General features: G+C 38.2%; 1 protein-coding gene and 1 long non-coding RNA gene across 5 annotated transcripts in view; both read left to right on the forward strand.

Annotated features, from left to right (window-relative positions):
- LOC148742427 (uncharacterized) overlaps positions 1-23,093 on the forward strand; it is a 186,969-nt gene that overhangs the window by 153,431 nt on the left and 10,445 nt on the right. The window contains exons 12-20 of the mRNA XM_088747416.1: positions 325-411; positions 4,581-4,649; positions 5,158-5,229; positions 8,515-8,586; positions 11,404-11,475; positions 12,317-12,388; positions 12,820-12,885; positions 14,011-14,082; positions 14,726-14,797. Coding sequence (XP_088603542.1) covers positions 325-411; positions 4,581-4,649; positions 5,158-5,229; positions 8,515-8,586; positions 11,404-11,475; positions 12,317-12,388; positions 12,820-12,885; positions 14,011-14,082; positions 14,726-14,797 — 654 coding nt within the window. The remainder of the gene's footprint in view (positions 1-324; positions 412-4,580; positions 4,650-5,157; positions 5,230-8,514; positions 8,587-11,403; positions 11,476-12,316; positions 12,389-12,819; positions 12,886-14,010; positions 14,083-14,725; positions 14,798-23,093) is intronic.
- LOC148742433 (uncharacterized) lies at positions 17,681-22,657 on the forward strand. Of its 4 annotated transcripts, none has more exons than XR_015999712.1 (2): positions 17,681-17,921; positions 20,177-22,657. It is a non-coding gene; the product is annotated as an uncharacterized LOC148742433 (long non-coding RNA). The 4 variants fall into 4 exon arrangements; XR_015999710.1 differs by having other exon boundaries at positions 17,681-17,925; positions 20,177-22,648; XR_015999713.1 differs by lacking the exon at positions 20,177-22,657 and adding an exon at positions 18,206-18,787 and having other exon boundaries at positions 17,681-17,925.

The following is a 23,093-nucleotide window of genomic DNA, read 5'->3' on the forward strand; positions in this document are numbered from 1 at the left end:
GGTTTTAAAATCTCCACCAAAAAAGGAGTGCTGAAAGCGAGTAGTTTTTTCTCTTCTGATGTCAGTTTTTTCCTTATTTCTTTGTTATTTTCATATAATTCGAATAAATTCTATCTGCTGGGAGAACGCAAGAGGCCAAACAGTCTGGGTTCGACCCAGGTGCACGTAGATACCGATTTCAAATCTCTCATCATAATGGATCAATTCTTCATTTTATATTAAATAGTCAACGTGGGGTATGCGTTTGTTTTCAGTCCTTTCAAGTTTGTATCAAAGGTAGTAAATAAATGTTTTACTAAAATTGTTCCCTTGTTGACCATGCAGATTCCTGAACAACAACAACTTAAGGAATTTGTCATCTGACCAGTTACCTCGATGGTCGAGTTGGGTCACACGAGGATTTCAGAACCTGTAAGTTAAAGTGCCCTTGAGACGAAAATTGACCATCTTATTTTGTACTAATTTGCTTACAGAATGTTAAATTGGGTCAAGTCAAAACCCTTTTCGCCATGAAAAACTCAATACAAACCTTCGATGACCAATTTTTATTACTTCAAAGTCGTCCAAAAATCGTCCGCCATTGCTGAAAACATGTTCCAGCCGAGCCATCAATTGTACAGCAGAAAACGCCATAATGACGTCAAAGGCTCAAGAAACTTATGCCTTGCTTTGTCACATCCTTATTTGTGCGCTGGACAGAGAAGCACGCATATTATTTTTTGAAAACTGTTTCGTTGTCAGTCGTGAAATGTGAACTTTCTCTGACGATGAATTGTCCCTGAAATCATTCGAAGCTTTCGTGGATAGTTTTGCGCCGGCAAACGATGAATTTTTGCCATGTGAATAAAGATAAACACAGAACGGCACGGGCTCACCTGGTGGCTTTTGTGGTCGCATCGCTTTATCGCCTTCAAATTTTATTTTTGCTTGTCGTTAGGGATTTTATTTTTTTGTAAGAAATGATCGGGTTATATAGAAAATGTTTATGGCAATGGTTGATTGTGTATTAAAGCGGATATTGGGAGTTTTTGAAAGCCATTTCCAAGCCATCAATGTCAGTATTTGCCCCCATGCATTTGGTCAATGATCTCATTAACCCTTTCCTGCGCGTCTTTTACTATCGGTGCTTTGAGTTTGAAGTGAAGTCTGTTGTTGAGTCGCATTTTTGGCCTCTTTTGTTTTTTTTCTGTCTTATTCATGATGACTATTTAACGTTTGGTTCATGCTTTAGTGTGCACTATCGAGTTATGGAGCACGCGGGAAGTTTGGAGAGCACGAAAGAAGCGTAAGAGTTGCTCGAGGCGATAGCCGAGGGCAACTCTAGCTTCTTGAGTGCTCTCCAAACTTCCCACGTGCTCCATAACTCGATAGTGCACAGCTTAAAGCATGAGCCAATTGTTTTAGAACATAGCCGGTGGAATTGTGCATCAAATCCGACGCGAAAAACGGACAACAACATTAGTTGAGGCGAATTGTGACGGTGCTGATGCCGAGTCTCCTTTTCTGTTGTTTTGTCTTTTTCTACCTCATTTAAGAACTCTAGCCCAAGGGAAAAGGTCCAAACACTGTCTCTGTTTTCGGACAAGTAGGCCGAGTCTCTGTTTGTATCCATGTCGCGAAATATATTATTTTTCCCCACGCTAACAATGACCGCTCGCGCGAAAAAAAAAATTTCCGGCGAAGCAATTTGCTGACACTATCGGCGTGACTATCGGGATTTCGAGCACGCGTACGTAGATTGAATTTCATTACGCGGTTCTACTAGCTATGCTCTAATGTTGTGTTGCTTCGGTGAGGCTTAAAGCAGAGTTTGTTTCAACTCTAATAGAGCCGTGACCTCATTGCGTTTTTGGCTTAGATACAGTCTGCAAGTTGTGATATGACAATTTTCCAAGTAGCTCTGAAGGGCCATAGAACACTAAACCGGTGGCATTCAGTTTGATATGAAACGGAAGTGGTTCTTTGTTTTGTCCGTGGAAGGTGTAACGAAGGGGCATTCGTCTTGCAAATAAATCTCGCAAAGTTGGCCTGATTTTACATTCGTTTGTCACGGGTGTTGGGATGAATTTGAGACCCTTGGATAGCACGCTGACTTGGCTGTCAGATGGTTGATAGTTTGAGAGCTTTTCTAAGAAACTTTCATTTTCTCGGTTTTTTGGCTGGAAGCCTACATTTTAAAGAGTCTCTTCGCTCTATGTGTGTTAAGCAAGGGAACACGGCAAAATGTTATTTTTTTACCCGGTTTTATTCGTTATTTATTCGCCAGTTTGAATTTGCGCCATTTTGTTTTTTAGTATTGTTTACTGTTGACGCTTTGTATCGCAGGCGAGCGCCGAAGGCGCGAGAGTTTTCTGGGCGAGCCCTGAAGTGGCGAGAAATACCGAGGAGTGAAACATGTGGGGGCGTGACCCTTTTCAACCAATCAGAAATTAGTAAAGCCATAATAAGGGGCCGTGTACTGGAATAGTTGCGATGTTCCTGTTATCGATGAAGTGTCGATGCTGAGCCGCGAAGTGTTTCGAAAGTTGGAAGCTATCGCTCGAGCCACTCGAGGCTCGCAACCCTTTGGCTCGATACAGCTGATTTTCAGAAATTCTCTTCTTCTTTTCCACGACAGAAGGTTGCTCTGTTTTGAATAGGCTGGCCGTTCTTTTTACATTCAAGTTGAAATTTTCCCTATATATTGTCAACAGTAACAGTGTGACCCGACTTTTCACAAAATTTTTCTAATATTCTTTTGAATACAAAAAGATTTAAAGTTTACTTTATTCTGAAAATTTCAAATTAGAGGCTTGTCATACTAGCTTGTCATAATAGCAGTCATTCCAACGGTTTTCATTAAAAATTTGCTCTTGCTCTTGCATTTCTGTTCCTAGCAACGAGTGCTGTTCCTTGCAGTTTACAACACGTTTCTAACGGCTGAATTCCAACGGTTTCACTCCCCGTTATTTCTCGCCACTCCGGGGCTCCTCCGGATAACTCTCGCGCCTGCGGCGCTCGCCTGCGATCCAAAGCGTCAGCGGTAAATAATACTAAAAAACAAAATGGCGGACACTCAAACTGGCGAATAAACAACGAATAAAACCAGGAAAAAAAATAACATTTTGCCGTGTTTCCTTGTCTTAAGCTGTTTGTTCTACTTTCGCTTATATTAAAGCCAGCTTTTTTAGAGACAGAGCACGCAATTATATTTTTCATCTCTTTTGTAAAAAGTGGGTTCTTTGAGGTCAGAAATCTCATTCCTCAATTCGGGTATTTTAGCATTCTTATTTACAGTGTTCACCGATTACTTTCCTTCGTGTAAGGTATTCTACGAGAGAGTTGTTAGAGGCGAATACTGATCAGCTCACATGTATAGGTTCGTAGGCTTCCCTTTCGTCGAGATCGCACTGAGTACGGATTTTGTTGTCCCTTTTTTTAACGGTAGACACTAAACCCGACAGAATTCTTCGCCTAGATTCTTAAAATTACACAGATCTCTCGTAACAGTCTTTCGAGAAGTGTTTGGAGCAGATCACAAATATTCCTGCAGGATTGAAGTTTACTCGGCGAGTTCGCACAAGTCGCATCCGTTTTTCCCGCTCTGACCTATTTGCAAGGCTCCGATGCAGAAATACCTGCAGCATGGTCTGCGCGATTACTTCAGCTTTGAATTACGCATCGATGCCTCGTCATTTTTGTGTAGTTTTTGTAAAAATAGAGTAAAGCACTCTGTTTTGTTCGCTTGACATTTTGCCATGTGAGATTTTCGCGTTGAGCCTTTGACGTCACTTCCTCTTCAGAGTCCTGCGATCAACTTCCGGAACACGGTCAAATAATGGCGGACGCGAAATCGCGAATTTAACGGCCCGAAAAAGATATTTCTGGTGCTCGGTTTAGACTGAAATTTAGCAGAATATGTGAAGGAGACACACTGAACACAAAAATGAAAAAAAGTGATGTACGAAAATTTTGATCTCAGGTGCACTTTAAGTAGTTTTGGGTTTTCATTCCAATCTTAATGTGTACGGTGTAAATACGCTAATACTGAAGTTTCTTAGTGTATTTATCACCACACCCTTTTCCAAGACGGGGACTGAAAGTTAAAGCCACTGAATATTAAACTGCACAGGAAATTTTCACTAGTGCTGTAGGAGCCACTCTTTATTTGGCGAGGCATGTTCATGGTCGAGCAAGTGAAAATTGAAATTAGAAAAAGAAAAAGGATAAAAATTGCTTCCTGAGTTTAAGAAAACAAATAAGTTCTACAAATATTTCTCTCACTGATAAATCGAATAAAATTATTTTGAATTTTTTTCAGTATTCACTACTTAAGCCATATTTTAAGTCTTCGGACAACAATGTTCCAAACACAATAAATTGTGAATTTGAAATACATGCTTCGACAGTTTTTTCTGATAGCTTTAGTTCAATTAATGCAAAGTTCAAAAGTGAAAAACGTATAAAGTTCAGTATTAAAAAATTAATCTTGAGATGACAGACGAACTGTTGAGAAGTGTCTTTCAAAATTCAAAATGTTGTGTCATCTCAAGATTTTAAATTGTTCACTACTTCTCAATTGTCGTTATCTTTTTACATAGAACTCTGGACTTCAACAAACTGGAGACTCTACCTTTTGATATATTCAAGCCCTTCAAGTTAATCGATCTGTAAGAAATTGGCCCTGAAGCTTTAGACAGTTGACTGCCGTTTACTTAGATCAATTTTCCACCTTCTCAAAATTGTGTTGAGCCTTTTGTTTGAAAATGAGGATGAATGCCAATGAACCACCTGAATCTTTAAAAAGACAAGTGCTAAAATAAATCATCTTGAACAAATTGGTGAAGACAGGAGGTTGACACCTCCCGCCCGACAATACTATTTCTCGTCGGAATGTGCCTTGTTGAAAAGAAATCTATAAACCACTTCAAATTTCTTCCCCATGTTCCGTAGTTCATCAAGATTTATCATAATCATACGCGATTTCAGTTAAAATCACAGAATAGATGACTTACGAAATCAATTTTAAGTTCAACGTATATGATATGCTTTAATCTTAGAATTCTTTTTATTAAAGATATGCAATAGGTAGATTTCTAGAGCTTGCCTTTAGTGACAGAAAATTATCTGGTTTGACAGACTCAAGCTAAGAAAAGAATTGTGCATGGTGTTTTACAGGTGGCTGGGAAACAACAACATCAAAAAGTTGCCTAAAGGCTTGTTTGTTGAGCAATATAAGCTGAAATACTTGTGAGTGGTAGATTTTTCATTCAAATATGTATAAACAGGACCTTAACTACAGAAATGAACCCCAAAATTTCAGTATGGAAATTTCGTATCAGTTAGTCCAGTTACACCACCCGGATACTGGTTGCACATTCACCTGTCACAGGCGCGCTTCAATGTCAAATGCAATATCGGATCAATAGTCGATCAGTACAGACAAAGGTGCAAGACACAATGCATCTATCCCTTACTCGTCATTAATTGCTGACCTTTGTTTTCTTTTGTGTCGTCCTGAACCGCAGGACCGGTCGAAAGGCGAAGAAAACAACTTAAAAGAGGAGAACTGATATCATCAATCCGATTTGACTTTGCCAAAAACTCCATTCAACCCAAGAGCGGGTTATTCTCTATAAAATCAACCGTTTGGATGTAAATCCGAAGTGAACTAATGTATGAGTGATATCACTGACTTCTCGGCAAGCTGAGAGCAAATCTTCATCAGAGTCAAATGAAATATGCTTGTCGCATTTAAAGCAGTAAGTCATGATAGAAATATAAAATACGGTAGGTCACAAACTGAACCTTTTGCATAAGCCTCAATAAAGACAATATTGCCCTGTTTACCACTGGATTCTACTTTTCAGGCTCCACTCTCTACAAATGCTTTTATTCTGGTTTTTCAGACATGATCGATTCATACCCAAATTCTGGTTTACTAAACTAATAATTTTGCACATGAAATTCTAACACGGCTCTGATAAGTTTTATCGAAATTGACCCTCTTGTACCAATTAGAATAAGGTGTGACGAACAACGGATTACCTTTGCGCGCAAAACAACCCGTTCCAGTTCAGAGTACTTCTTCCTAGTGTTACGAGGATCGAATTATTTTCACTGACTCTGTCACGCAATTCCAGACTTTTCTAGAATCATCTACAATCTGTAATATTCCAGAAACTTCTTTCATGTGACTCAGCAGTTTCCAAAATAGTACAACTTGTAATACGCTATAAATAGTAATAGAACATTCTAGATACCTAAAGTAAATGTATGAAAGCTGGCTTGTGAGAAGTACAAAAAAAGATTTGCCTGAGGGCTTACCCTCGTGGCCGGCTGACTGAACTTGTGGAAGCGATGTTGTGACGAGGCTATGACCTTTTGACCTTGCGATATCCGGAGACAGGAAAGAGAAGAAAAAGACGATAGCCGAGAAGGGAAGGAGATAAAAAATACAGAGTTCACTATGAAGTCCTTCGGAAGAATTTGTGTACACGGAAAGAAAGCCATGAATCAAGAAAGCCAAGCGCTGTGGTCTTCAGTCGGCGGATTTTGGAATTGGAAGTTGATAAAGGCGACGAACACTTACACGGCATGAAGGATTGTAAGCCTGCTTTATGAACTGCTTGACTTAATCTTTTACCTAAGTAGATTAAACAGTGTAAAACTAATTAAAAAATAATTAAAATGGGTAACTGCTTGTTGTTACATTTTTGTTGCGTGCCTTATATCGTACTCGGGAGACTATTTTCATATATCATGCTTTGTTAGCGGACATTTGTTGGTCATTCGTGCACGTAACACTAACTGAACGTCTGGAAAACGCGGCTTGAAAAAAAAAATATCGACAACAGAATTGAGGGAAACGAGCCAGAAAAAATGAACTGGTCTCTCGAAAGTTTACTACCAAAAATGCTTGAGATAGCTTAAGAAACTCTTAACACTGATATGGCTACTCTCGTAATTATATAAAAAAGAATATAAGTGCCAGAGAGTTTAGTTTAGTTTAGTTTAATTCATTTAGTTTAATCTATTCGCCACGGGAACGGCAGGAGAAAGGAACAAAACTTTCCCCTCAATTGACCTCTAACCCCTTTTGTACCCACCATCCCACCCCGGGGAGGACATCCATCACACAGTAATCTCGTGTGTGAGAAATTAACGTCTCCTACCCCAACCCTGCAGGAGACGGGACCTTTATTTATTCGTCCTTATCCGAGAGGAATAGAATATCTAACCATTTCTTGATGTTATAGAAAGGTAGCAAATTCTTCTCAATCATTTTAAGACCTTGAGTGTTGGTCCGGCCGGGGCACGAGCCCTCGACCTCCCGCATAACAGTCCAGCGCACTATCCATTGGGCTAACTGGGCGGTGTTCCATTTACATTCTTCCAAGCAAGTCTTAGAGGAGAAAAACAAGGCAGTTGTACCATTGTGGTATGGGCCAGTATCCAACTGAAGTGCAAAGTTTAACTGATGAAGAAGAAGAATAGGTATTAAGGGAGGCAGAAATTTTTGGTTCTCAAACTCCACACGCTCTTCTTTGCTCTGTGCAGTAGCTAATAATGTTGTCCTTTGGTTTTCGTGGCCGTCGAGAACATAATGGAATAGATAATGTCAACTATGCAGAAATTACGTTGGCGTGGAGTTCGTAACGTTTACAGAGGGTCCAACTAAGACGAGACAGCGCTGGTTGCAGAGGAATAACATAGATTTCCTACCACACCTGTTTACAGCACCAGTTTGTGGAAAAAGGGTATCTGGTAGCTCTCTTCAAGCGGTTTGTCCAGTGTCAAAAGGAACTGAAATTTGAATGCAAATGTTGGCTTTAGAAGTCAACCGTTGAGCGTAAATACCATAAGAAACACGATGAAAACAATTGTGGCGGATATTGGTCTTAAATAAAGGGAGGAAAAGGTCAGGAATCACAGTTCAGGAGCTGGTTCATGATTGGCAGCGTCGAGGGAAAACCGACCTCTACTTTCGCATTCGCGTTGGAAGTCTGAATTTCTTCATAAATGCAGCCAATGCAACTATGATGAGGTATCGAGCAAAACAGACCATCATGGAGCAACTTAAAAACTGCTAAGTTTCTCTCTTTCTTGGCCGCTTAAAACGCGCGTCTAAAGTTTGAAAGCGACAGTCGAGTTCTTATGAAAGCCACGCTTTTATGGTCGTGGATGACTCCGATAGATAAGTTCAAGTTACTTTTGCAGACTGCTATAGAACGAGTGTTCTTCATAACGTTTTTGAATTACTTAAGATGAATCCGTACACTTTTCCAAGCTTATAGTTGAATGACTTGTTGAAGTAGTCTTGTTAAAGTTTGTTATCTTTTGTGGCCAATCATTTGACTGCATTTCATGTGAAATAATAGCGTGCGATGTTAAAATTTCACTTGTTTTAATCTTTTTTCTGCTATTTTTTTCGTAATATATATAATTATTACGTATAAATTTTTCCATATTAAAAATTGTGCTAGTCTAACTGAAGGTCAGATTTGAAACCAATTTTTTGTTCTTCCAATGTAGGCGGTTGAGCGGCAATCAGCTAGAAAAGTTACCACGCGACATATTTCTGGAATTGTCTGCCTTAGAATTACTGTAAGTAATACTTGTTTTCCAAACATCACTATCAAATAACACTATCCTGTAGATTAAGTTTGTATGAGGTCCTTTGTTATCTTACTCTATGAATCTTCGCAAATTTGAAATAATATCCATGAACCTCCAATGAAAATGATCGGTTAGTTTTTAGCGATTAAAGTGGATTCTGTGGATTATCAAGGAATGATGGAGGGAGGAGGAGGAGGAGGAGGGGTAGTGAGACTTAATCTTCGCATTTGTGAACCTCAAATTTTTAAAGTTGTCAACAAAAATCAAACCTCGAGCCCCAATTAAAAGGCCACCAATGAGGATTGCTTTCCAACACCTTCGTCACCTTTCACATAAATAAAGAGTAGATATTGTCGTGTGTCTGTTCTGTAAGAGGTCATAAATGACGTCAAAATGTGACAAGAATTAAAAGAAAGGACGCGAGAAACGCAGGCGAGTGTCTCGGTGCCTTTTAGTTTCGTACATTTTGATACTTTCTGTAATCCTTAAATGAACAAGCAATCAACAACATGGGGCAAATTTTTGTAATAATAAAGAAGCAGAAAGTCTAAATGGTGAAGTCAACGCAGCTGAAATGATAATTTATTGGGTATGGAATTGGAATGATAAATAAATAATAATAGTCTAAGCACTCTAAACAACAGACTTGTTTAGGTACAATAATTATGATAAGGTTGAGATCGGACGTCAGCATTTATCAAGAAAGAAGAAGGATGCTTTAAGTTACAAATATATAACTGAGTTGATAATTACAATTTGGATACAAATACGAGTGCTTTGTGACGAGGTGAATCAAAAATTTCTCATTCAAAATTAAATTAGTCTGTAAGCTAGCGTGTATACAACCTTTTAACAGGTATCATGATGAGTTATTCGGTTAAGTGTTATTAAATAGATTTTTTTGCTGTGAAATAATTTGAAATACAGTCATGTACGATGGAAAGGTAAAAGTTGACACTCATATCAAAAAAATTTTCCCGATACGGTTCAAATGAAGTAGTTGCACATATAACGAGGATAAATCCCGATACGGTTCACATATCAAACTGTTTCCCCACTGCGATGGACATTTGTTTTTGTCGGTTCCAGCCTGGCGCGGCCGCTAACCCAGATGCCCTCCTAAGCAAATTTTCAAAATGGCGGACAAGCCAAAGAGAGAGATAAGAGAGTCAAAGCGATTCTGCAACGAATACTCAGCATACACCCCTGTTAAAAAGGTCATTTCACAGAGAAAAGATAAAAAATTGTATGATATTGAAGTCACGGAGGTTGACAAACCCAACAAGAGACTGAAAATTCACTACATTGGCTACAGTACACGCTTCGATGAGTGGAGACCCTTCGGGGTTCTGTCCTCGTGTACTGGTTCACAAGAGCCAATACAAAAGACCAAACAATACACAATAGCTAACCGATAACTCCTAAACAAAGAAAGAACAATGGTAATTCCCTTGTGAACCGGTACATCAGGACAGAACCCCCTACGGGGAGGGTGAAGCATCTGAATATTTTCCTTCGAAATTGTATAGATTAGTAGGCTGCAACAAAAATTTATTGGACGACGTTTAGGGTAAAAACAGCAATCTAACCTGAAAATAAATGTATTTATTCCGACTCTTTCGGAAAATAACTTTACAAATCTTACTTGTTTATCGCGTAAGTAAACGATGGTGAAGCGCTTTCCGAGCTACCCGATTCTTCTCCCACTGCTTTCACGTTTATAAAACAGGAAACGAGCAAAAGGAGGAAGGTGTGGCTGTTTTGACTAGCCATTTGACGAGGTTCAATCTGCTCCTTGTTCGACAATTTACATATCAAAACAAAGAAAATTTGTTCCTCTCTTTGATTTTGGCGGTACATTTTCAGTTTGCGCTTGCGTACGAGAGAAATCGCCCAAGACTCCTTGCTCGGTCTTGTTTTGACCTCGAACGCCTTCTTAATTTTGACGGACCCGCTCGGGAAAAGGTGGAAATGACGAGAGAAAAACTTTACTTTGTAGTACGAAAATACACAAAATGGAAAGCCATGATATTATAGTTCAATATTTCGGTGGTACATTGTTAACTTTTTATACAGAGAGTCGGTAAGATGATATCACATCCAAAAATCGCACTCGATTTGAGTGGGCCGATGAAGTGGGCGTGGTCACGAAATTCAGTAAGAGACTATTTATACCCCGTGAGTTTGATATGTGAAGTCGTTGCACATATAATAAGGATATCACTTATTTATTACATCGCTCGCAGCACCCGTGGGCAAGATAGAACGAATCCTGCGCTCTGATTGGCTACCCGAGCGGGAAAGATGGGCCAATCTTGCTCGCTCGAGATTGCCTGCTTTGATCCCGCGTAAGAAAAAAAATGCGCGTAGCGAACTTACAAAGTTTGTGACTATTATACAATGTGGGCGATGACATCGCAAAAAGCGGGAGAGCACAGTCCAAAAAAAATTATAGATGAGCCTTGAGGGTTTATTGTGCTAAAAACACAGTTTGCTTTCTTTCCCGGCTCTCGAAATGATTATTATTAAAGCGAAATCTCTTTGCTTTATAGTAAACTCTTTATAAACAGAGCTTGTTCAGGCTTCGTTCTTTTTTCGCGTTTTCATGAACCAAGACGCAGAAAAAGAGCTCGGCCAATATCCAGCCATCTTGACCGAGCAAGTTTGGTAATGACGCATATTTATAGGACTTGGAAGCTTATTCTAGTTTGGGGCATTTTTCCTTTAAAAAGCTTTACTGGAACTTTGACTTGTTCTATTCTCTTACCTGTATATCACTTCATTCTCTAATTAAATCATTGTTAGGGACTTGTCTTACAATCAGTTGCAGTCTTTGCCTCAAGGGATACTTCGCAGTAATACCAAGATGAAAGAACTGTAAGTAAAACTGATTGTAAAATTAAGAAAAAAGTTACAAGTCCAAAATACTTTTTTGATGATGGCGGTCCTTAACCACTTGAAAAGATCACTTGTTGATGCTTCGACTTGAGCCGCTGAAATAATTGATGATGAAATTGATGATCAGATAAAATAATTGAATAAAGTGTTATTTACTGTTAGCTCTCAGAATGTGGTCAGCTGTCCAACTAATAATTAGTCGCAAACGAAAGGTCAATCAGTCCACTTCTGAGATATATTTTGTTCAATGAGTCAATCTGCTGCATATTAACAATTTCTGATCACTGTTAAGGTTTTCAGGAGCATTCATGAAAACATGTTTTTAATTGTTAGTTACTCTGTATTTCAATAAATACTCCCGCCTCCCGGTTAGCTCAATTGGTTAGAGCGCTGGACTGTTGTGCGGGAGGTCGAGGTCGATGGTTCGAGCCCCGGCCGGACCAACACTCAAGGTCTTAAAATAACTGAGGAGAATGCGCTACCTTTCTTTAATAAGAAATGGATAGAAATTCTAGTCTTCTCGGATAAGGACGAATAAACCGTAGGTCCCGTCTCCTGCATCTATTAATTAGATAATTTGGTTAGGCAGGGGACGTTAAAGAACCCACTCACGAGATTACTGTGACGTGGTCTGGCCTGTTTACTGGGAATTGGGGGGAGGGGGCATCTTCAAATAAGTTTCTTTCGATTGTTTGTAAACTGCTGATGCAGTCTGGCCAAAGTCCCCCGATCAGTGTTGTGATGCGCATTTGATCATATCGACATGTTAATTTGCGCAATATAAATATTAAATTATTATTATTATTATTATTACTCTAAGGGATTTGTCAAACAACAAAATTCAGCGTCTGCCCGTGGATGTTTTTGGCAAGCTTACTGAGATGAAAAGGCTGTAAGTGGCACTCAGTACAGACTCCACTGTAAAGCAATCTATAATGTATAGTTTTTCATAGAGCTTTAAGTAGCCCAGGGCACTATGACCATTCTAAAAGCAAAACTTCGCAGATTTAAATTTGGTGGCTATCACAAGAAAATCATCAAGTATATTAAACTGAGAAGTGATATCATGATATGGAAAAGGCTCATGTTATCAGTGGACGCGCAGATGGCATCTTTTTCCTAAATTCTCAAGATCAGGAGTAAACAGTTTGTATACTCAGCAAGGACGCGTAAAGATTTGTAAGTTCTCAAAACAATGCAACCAATTGGGTTTTATTTCGATAAATTGAAGTCTTCTTTTTTCGAACAGAACAAGTAAAACTTTTCAAGAATCTCAAATGCCAATTAAGTTGCCTTCTTTTTCATTTTACATATTTCTTACAGCTTTCTCTCCAGTAACAAACTTCAGCGCTTGCCAAGCTTCAAAAATCTTACCGCGATAAAAACATTGTAAGTGATTAACGATTGTTAATAAAACCAGGTTAAATCACGTAACTTGTTTAATGAGCAATTACACGGGGAAGTGTTGGCAAAAGCCTAATGATAAGCTTACCAACGGACTATTTCTCTGGCATCTTCTTATGACATATTATAAGTCTTTTTAATGATGTTAACTAAATAAAACGCGAAAAATATACACCCACATTGGGAACAGATGTCGTCTACTAAGAATAATCAAGGGCAAATGTGAAAGGTGATAGAACACAATGTAATACAACACATCCTAAACAATACTTTAATAACACCCTTCCCTTGGGGCTTTGCGGCAACACTATGGTAGTAACGATGACTGATGATTAGTGATTATCCCAAATCAAACTTTTCTGAGAGTAGAGATTAAAATATTTTAGTGGCTATTAAAACACTATCAATCTATCTTGAGTTAACTTGGGATTTCAATGAAAACAATGGATCTAAAAAGTCCAGTTTCAAACTAAAAGTTTTCTGGCAGCTTTTCCGCATGTTCCAGAAAAGGGTTGCTTAAAAGCATAGAATTCTGGGTGCTGTGATTAAGAATATGAGCTCTATTTACTCGATCGATTGCAAAAGTAAGTGGGCTCGCGTCCGATCATGTATTTAAATGTTACAATAGCGTTACCAAGGTATATTATATACATTGTTTAACCGACGGCCAGCATAGTTCTTTCGTTAAAGGCATGGCTTGATAGAACTTACTTGTTCTTGTCACAATGCACGCGGCAACGTTTTGGTCCGAATACATTTTTGGTATGTTTTTCCAGGAAGTGTTGGAGTACGCTGAAGGGAATTAAAACAGTTTGGTAGATACCAAAGCACTAATTCACTTTTGAAGGAGGTTTCGCCAAAATAAATGCATGTTTAACACGACTGACTCTAATAACTGATAAACCAGTTTCTATAATACGAGAGAGGTTTCGGGACAGAAACAGTCTCGAGGTCCTTGACAAATAATGCTGGATCAAGGTTACTAATTAAAAGAATCTCTAAGTTTCTTAATCAGCTGCTTGCTACCAAAGACAATTAAAGTCAACAAATACCTCTCCCTATCTAAGACTCTATAGTTATACCAAGCGCCTTGTGCATTTTATTGTTTAGATACATGTATAACAACAGCCTCGTAGCCCTGTCACCTGATCAGTTCCAAGGCCTCTCCGATCTGAGCGACCTGTAAGTAAACATTTCATGGAAACCACACCTGACAGCACAAGTAGCTAGTATTGACCATGTTAATATCTAAGCATCTGTGATTGATAATCATTTGCTCACCTAATTGCTTAGCTCCCTTTATTTACTCTTGGTTTGAGAACGTCCAACTGAAAAAAAAAGGGAGGAGTAACTCTCGAAAGTACAGTCAGGAGCCCATCAACCTGGGTGATGGGCTCCTGGTACAGTTTATTTAATATTTTTGTGGTGGTACAGAGGGTCAGCGGGGCGAATAGACTCCCCTTTCCTCATTCCACCACTTTTGCTTAAAGGTTTTCTAAAATAATCAAGGTCGTGCTCTTTGACTGGATAAACCTGAGAACGCTCGGCAGAATTCTAAACAAGATGCCATGTCATCCAAGATAGCAGCTGCTGCCCCAGACTTCTCTAGTTAAAGACAGAAAAAGAATAGAGTTAGGGATGTAATAACTCTTTCCCTTACCCAAAAGGATTCAACATGTTTTCAAAATCGGAAAGTTTCTGAAGGTATTTCGAAAGAAAGTATTGAAGAATCAATAGAGATGGTGGAACTTTATGAAAATAAGTGTTTACTTTTAATTTTTTTTACACTTCTGATAGTAATGATGTGTCTTCTTTGTTGTTCAAGGGCTGTTTATGAAAACAATATTGAGTACCTGCCGCGTGGAGTTTTTGAAGGCATGAAAAACATAATGTCTATGTAAGTATCTGTTTTTCAATCTTTGCTTTAATTAGCGGTAGCGAGGTACCAGAAAATCAATAAGGGTCTCGGAAAGATGCAACCGTCGGAATCGTAGGAATTTCCGTCATCTGAAATGAATTCGGCTCAGGAAAATCAAGAGGCTCGCAAAGGTCCACACCAAAAACGTGGATAATCTTCCACCCCTGAGGACTAGTCATATCGTATGAAAAAAACCATTTGTGATTGGAAGACGAAGTATTTACGAAGCAGAAGTGAAATCCGGCTGAATGAGAGATCTTTTAAAGTACTAGAAAGAACCACCAGAAGACAAAGCACACACATGCCAGGTCTTTTAACTACCAAAACCAAGGTCCAGATTCAAACACTGAGTGTTCAAAGACATATACCCTGCAAACCACACGAGGAAGACATGAGGCAATACTCAAGGGGATATTCAAATCAAGCGGACAGTCATGGATCAACGTTTGTGAATATATGAAAGTCATATATTTGAACTGTGGTTAAAGAGCGAGTACGAGAGCGATCTTCGCAGCAACGAACACTAGGTAAGAGAAGATGTTACCAAAAGTCAGACAAAGTCACAAATCAACGGCAACAGTCAAAATATCGAATTGGCTCATATTCTAGTATTAGGTAGGCCTATAGGTAAAACAAACCAAGACTTATATAGTTTGTTGAAAAATTCTTTTGTTTTCGAGAAAATTAATAAAACTCAATTTGCGCATAGTTAGCGTCGTTCGAAGGTAAAATTTAGCCCAGTTTTGGAGGCCTTGCTTCTACTCGTAAAAGCAGTGAAAAACTTACTTATTCACAGACTATTAGGACAATGTCTCCCCTAAGTTTTCACAAAAAAGTAGAATCACCATTTCAATGTGAAATAAAATACAGATTTTTCTATTTACTTAAGTGCAGTGTGAAAAGTAGGGTAGCTTCAAAAAACTATTTTTATATGTGTTAGGTGAAATAAACGTTTAATATTTGAAACAAGAGAAGTAGAAATGATAAACTTACCGTTTGTAGAGTTGTTTTTCTGGGGTTTTTGTGCTGCTATGCATACGAGGGCTCTTTAAATTCATAGAAATTTCTGCTATTTCCTTGTCACACGACAGTAAAGGTACTATTCGCCTAGCCCCTTTTCTGTCTTGTGGATTGTAGCCACAATCATCCACAGCAAGAGATTCAAATGAACAAAAAATTTCCATACAAAATATTTAAACTCGGTTGTTTACTTGTTACGCACTAAGTTTATCAGATGTTATTATATGGCTGTGTCTCACAAGGACTGGGAACTACCGAATTCACGAATTTGATTGGCTGAAATCAATATTGAAAGCGGTCTAGATTTTCCCATCTAGATCGGCATCTGGCCGGTCTAAAAATAAAAGATACAAAGCATATAAAAAATTGGCATATAAGACACAGCCATATAATAAACATCTTATTAACCGAGCTAGGTCGGTCTGTATGGGAGAATCTTGACCTCGGTCGCTGGTGCACACCTCACTGGGTTCGGTCTGTACTGGCGACCTCGGTCAGGATTCTCCCATACAGTTCTCCCGCTCGGTTAATAAGAACTAAAAATGAACCGTGACGTTACGTTTTATTGCTAATTGCTTCTAAGTAGTAACAAGTTAAAAAAATATGAATTTTTATCCGAACACAAAACCTCTCATTCCTTCTGTTTGGATTTCGCACAAAAAATTTCCTGCAACTTTTCGATTTAAGAAATTTGAAACCACTTGCGTAATGGGAATATAGATCTGATAATTGCGTAACATAAGTCACGCAGTGACAACCATTGTCCACTCTTTCCTACAAAATAAATGCTCTCGGAGAGAAAAAAAACAACTTCTCTCATACTGCAAGTACTTTGAATACGATATTTATATCATTCAAGCCTTCATTCTCACCACTGACTGCAAATCATAAACAAAGTCTGTCTGTTCTTCTATGTCGCTGACTTCGCCGAAGAGCGAAATTTCTATGAATTTAAAGCCCTCGTGTCCATAGCAGCCTAAAATCACCAGAAAAATATCTCTACAAACGGTGAGTTTATCATTTCTACCTCTCTTGTTTCAAATATTAAACTTTTATTTCACTTAGAACATATAAAAATAATTTTTTGAAGCTACCCTACTAGTAGTGTAGGGGGCCTGTATGGGTAAAACCGCACGGCCTGGGTCCGAGTGTCTCGGCCGAGGATAATATATTCACGTTGCATTGGTGTACGAGGGGTTTGATTAGGGTTAGGGTTAGGTGAATAAAGGGGTATTATTAGGGTTTGAATGTGGCGTAGATGTACGGGGGTTTTTAGGGTTAAATTTCGTGAGTAGGGTTTCAGGTTTAAAAAGTAACGGTACAAAAAAGTAAAAAGACAACAAAAGAATCCAAGATTGCGGTGGAATTAAATATGGTTTATTTATTCACTCTGCACGATATTTGAGTTGTAAATAGGTAACATAAGCTAAAAAAGCTGTCATCATGTTCTTGTATAATTGATGGAAAATAGAATGTTCTCCCACGTTAGAATCATAACTTTCAATCTCGTCAATGTATTTAGTCACTTGTCTGCGTATTTCACAAAGATCTTGCGTGGTAGCTTTTTCTTTGACGACGGCAAATAATTCGTCTAGGATGGTTCCGGCCCACTGGGGATTCTGTTCAATCTCTTCGCCCAAACAGTTGTTTTTCATATGACATGGTGTTTGAAATGAATGTAGAAATGTAGGAAGAGGTTATGCATAAACGTAAAAAATGTCACTCTGATTGACAAGCTGTCATAAAACATAGCGTATATAAAGTTATCGTTTCGTACTCACAATAGAGTATCACAAACTCGAGAGAAAATAATACCTGTCAATCATTTGCGAGGTAGGGAAAACAAATGCTGTCAATCATACGAAGGATGCAATAAAATTAATATTCTGCCGTTAGAAAGATTTGAATTTTATTGAATATATACCCACGCCGCGTCCCCACGTGAGGACGCTATAATTTTCCTACATAACTAGCAGAGTTTCTAGCATCAGTACAGAAGTTGATTCCTCCAGCTAGAAGAAGCAATCAGTAGAAGAAACCAGAAGACTAGCAAGAAGAAGTGAAAGCCATGGACAACAATAACGTAGGTACATATAATGCACGATCATATGATGCACGATCTTGTATAGAAGAATGGTCTATTCTTTTAACACATCCTCTGAGAATTGGAAGTGTGCATCTTATTAGGTATTCAAATTTCTCTCACTTTTAAGTTGCGTATACATAATCAATGTTGTTGTTAAATTATATACCGTTATTCACTTATTACCGGCGCGTGTGCATAATCATTATTGATAAATTATATGTCGTTATTCACTTTATCGGCGCGTGTACATATGAATAATATGAAAGTGCCTTTTTACTAAGACATCACAAACGCATGCGATGATGGGATTCCGCACCGAAAAACAGGAAATGTATACAGAGAAACTTAACAAAACAACGCTCTCACCTTACGACGAGAAGCGATTTTTGTTGGGAGAGTTTGGAATCGATACACGCACTTATGGACATTACTTGAATGCATTAGAACGATAGAAACTCAACTCGTGATAGACTTTGCTTTTAACTACATTTGATGAACATGCGATGCGTATGATTTGTCAATGAGATTCGTTCGCTTGAGTTGCCTGTAAATAGCGCCATAATATGAATAAAAGCTTTTCAATTTATTTTCTGTTTATTTTAAAAGCGTGAGCGGGTGTATGCATTTACCTCCTTTTCATTAGGACATGTCAAATATCCCTAAAAGACTTTGAGCGATTTTTCTTTTGGTTTGAACAGCGTTTATTCACTCCGCATCGGTATATTTTTTATTCCCATCATGGAAGTTAAGTGGATAGAAGCATCCTGCATTTAGATGAAGAAATATAGGAAATACAACTTAAAATAAATGAGCATCAACATCGAAAATCGAAATGGAATAAAAATTTACTCATACCCAAGAGTGAAGGCTTATTATTATCCATTCAACGATGGATTTTAAAATAAGAATACTCTATGGATAACGTATGCATGATCACATTGGAAGCGGTGGAGTCTAAAACTCTATCTTCTATCAAATGTTTGGGGCGACTCACTAATATCCCAGTCTTTACATTCTTCCCTCAAACACTCCGACTTACAAGAACTATGCTAGGCATGTTAGATTGGTTAAGTTTTAATTGGATGTCTACAAAATTAGAAGCGTCGAATACGGAATTTTAAGTGACGCTCACTTTCACAACTACTAGCGAACAGGAATGGACTCCTTTCTCATTGTAATAAATGCAGGTCCGTGACACCAGGAAATTTCATGTTTGAAAATATTTTATTAAAATTACTTTACATGATACAGCATTTCCACTATTCACTCAGTGTTTTTTACATTCTGCGTTTCTACTTGTGCATAGAGTTGTGCGTATTTCTTCTGTAATTCCTCCAATTCGAGTTTCACTCGTGATAATAGAGTGAATTTCATAGGTTTACGCTGTAGTAGCAATGTATGCTTCGCATGGTTTCTCTCGTCTTTCATGGACTGATATTTGTTCAGATCATCCGCTAGTTGAGTTTCAATCTCTTGTATCGCCGACATAACACCACGGTTTCCAAATCGTGGCATGCCTTTTTTACTATGTTCTGACCCTCCACTGTTCTCATCTTAGGAATTGGAACGGCTTTTAATCTTCTAGGAAACGTTCCTATTTCTACATGCGATTTTTTACTGTACAAACTTCAATTTTAATATCAGTTGTTAGTTATTTTAATTTCTAATCAATTAGGTTTTGATAGTATGTATTAGGTTTTTTACATTCTTAATCTGAGAGGCGCGTACGTATTTTGAACGAACTCTATGAACTCCTTGACGCTACGTGGGTAAATAAAGTATTGATTGATTGATTGATTGAATTCTTTCAGATTCTGCTCATTATATTTAATGCGAGCTCTTATAGCCATCAGCTTCTGTCGATACTCTTTGAGAGTAAAAGTCAGACGTGTCGACGCTATGAAATGAAGTGTTGAAAAGATAAAAGCTAAGCTAAGAAGATTAGTTTATATAATTTTTCTTTTGTTTTTCTTATAGATGGGTGGAGAGAATGCTATAAGATTTGTTGTTATACTTAAGTACGTTTCGTTTATCACGAGTTTTTAATAAGAAAAGATTATAAAAGCTATAGCATTTCAAGGAAATACTGGAAGCAAGTCGTGGTTGGAATTAGCCTTAAATGATTCGTTAGTGAAAGTGGAATACCGTAGAATAGCCGAGTCTAATTTGTACGAGGTAATGTTTAAACAGTTGGAGCCTGAGCAACTGGATGCAAGACATTTAACATTTGAAATGATCTATCCGTTTTATAGGGGGAATGAAGGATATTATGGACGCGAGGAAAACATGGAAAACCTCTTTTGTGAAAGTGGTGACTACATCGCGGGAGCGTAGACATGTGACATACGTGTGCGCATTTGATCCAAAGCAGTTTTCATGCGACAAAATGAATGAGATTTATAACGGCCTTAGAGGATCAAGTGACGATGAAGTAGAACTTGGATGATGGATTGCTTGTACAGTTGTCATTCTTGGCAACGAAAGCTTTCCCTTGAAACAAGAATCCATGAAGGATGTATGCGGTTTTATACTAAGAAAAATTAGATAAGGAACTGAGCTTTGTTTCTCTTAAGACCGTCATCGAACGCTTCATAGAGCATTGAATTCTAATGTCATCTTTTATTTATTTTTGTGCAATTTAATGACACATATCATTTACAATGACACTACATAGTCGCACTATTTAAACTCTCGGCTACCAATTTCTTTATCGCCGCGTTTACTACCTGCCAGGCTCGCCTTAAATTGTACGAGTCATTGGGAATTTTAAAAGATCGTGTGCTCTACTACGACACCGATTCGGCAGTGTACAAGTGGAAACCTGGAGAGTCAGAGATTGCCTTGGGGGATTATTTGGGGGATATGACAAACGAGCTAGAGGAGGGAGACTACATCATGGAGTTCATTTCGGCGGAAGCCAAGAATTATGGCTATGTCACGGCCAAAGGAAAGTCCTGCGTAAAAGTGAAAGGTTTCCCACTAAATGTGCGTGGCATGGCCCAGTTAAATTAGGAAGTGATAAAGCAAAACATTCTGGATGAGATTCAGCATCCCTTGGACGAGGCAAGAAAGACAGAGATTATCAATCCTGTGCATTTTGTCCGAGATCCAGTAGAAAAGAAAATTAGAACAGAGACTCAAATAAAATCGTATAGACTAGTTTTTGACAAGAGGGTAATGGATAATGGTACATTTAGGTCGTTACCCTATGGATACATTAGATTAGATGATGAAGACATGGAACTTAACAACTTTTTAGCATTTTAAACATGTTCCAATTCCTAAGATGAGAACAGTGGAGGGTCAGAACATAGTAAAAAAAAAGGAACGATTTGGAAACCGTGGTGTTGTCAGGCGATACAAGAGATTGAAACTCAACTAGCGGATGATCTGAGCAAATATCAGTCCATGAAAGACGAGAGAAACCATGCGAAGCATACATTGCTACTACAGCGTAAACCTATGAAATTCACTCTATTATCACGAGTGAAACTCGAATTGGAGGAATTACAGAAGAAATACGCACAACTCTATGCACAAGTAGAAACGCAGAATGTAAAAAACACTGAGTGAATAGTGGAAATGCTGTATCATGTAAAGTAATTTTAATAAAATATTTTCAAACATGAAATTTCCTGGTGTCACGGACCTGCATTTATTACAATGAGAAAGGAGTCCATTCCTGTTCGCTAGTAGTTGTGAAAGTGAGCGTCACTTAAAATTCCGTATTCGACGCTTCTAATTTTGTAGACATCCAATTAAAACTTAACCAATCTAACATGCCTAGCATAGTTCTTGTAAGTCGGAGTGTTTGAGGGAAGAATGTAAAGACTGGGATATTAGTGAGTCGCCCCAAACATTTGATAGAAGATAGAGTTTTAGACTCCACCGCTTCCAATGTGATCATGCATACGTTATCCATAGAGTATTCTTATTTTAAAATCCATCGTTGAATGGATAATAATAAGCCTTCACTCTTGGGTATGAGTAAATTCTCATTCCATCTCGGTTTTCAATGTTGATGCTCATTTATTTTAAATTGTATTTCCTATATTTCTTCATCTAAATGCAGGATGCTTCTATCCACTTAACTTCCATGATGGGAATAAAAAATATACCGATGCGGAGTGAATAAACGCTGTTCAAACCAAAAGAAAAATCGCTCAAAGTCTTTTAGGGATATTTGACATGTCCTAATGAAAAGGAGGTAAATGCATACACCCGCTCACGCTTTTAAAATAAACAGAAAATAAATTGAAAAGCTTTTATTCATATTATGGCGCTATTTACAGGCAACTCAAGCGAACGAATCTCATTGACAAATCATACGCATCGCATGTTCATCAAATGTAGTTAAAAGCAAAGTCTATCACGAGTTGAGTTTCTATCATTCTAATGCATTCAAGTAATGTCCATAAGTGCGTGTATCGATTCCAAACTCTCCCAACAAAAATCGCTTCTCGTCGTAAGGTGAGAGCGTTGTTTTGTTAAGTTTCTCTGTATACATTTCCTGTTTTTCGGTGCGGAATCCCATCATCGCATGCGTTTGTGATGTCTTAGTAAAAAGGCACTCTCATATTATTCATATGTACACGCGCCGATAAAGTGAATAACGACATATAATTTATCAATAATGATTATGCACACGCGCCGGTAATAAGTGAATAACGGTATATAATTTAACAACAACAACAACAACATTGATTATGTATACGCAACTTAAAAGTGAGAGAAATTTGAATACCTAATAAGATGCACACTTCCAATTCTCAGAGGATGTGTTAAAAGAATAGACCATTCTCCTATACAAGATCGTGCATCATATGTACTTACGTTATTGTTGTCCATGACTTTCACTTCTTCTTGCTAGTCTTCTGGTTTCTTCTACTGATTGCTTCTTCTAGCTGGAGGAATCAACTTCTGTACTGATGCTAGAAACTCTGCTAGTTATGTAGGAAAATTATAGCGTCCTCACGTGGGGACGCGGCGTGGGTATAATTATATTCAATAAAATTCAATCTTTCTAACGGCAGAATATTAATTTTATTGCATCCTTCGTATGATTGACAGCATTTGTTCTCTCTACCTCGCAAATGATTGACAGGTATTGTTTTCTCTCGAGTTTGTGATACTCTATTGTGAGTACGAAACGATAACTTTATATACGCT

The sequence above is a fragment of the Stylophora pistillata genome, chromosome 1 (assembly GCF_964205215.1).
Source record: "Stylophora pistillata chromosome 1, jaStyPist1.2, whole genome shotgun sequence".
Taxonomy (NCBI): Eukaryota; Metazoa; Cnidaria; class Anthozoa; order Scleractinia; family Pocilloporidae; genus Stylophora; species Stylophora pistillata.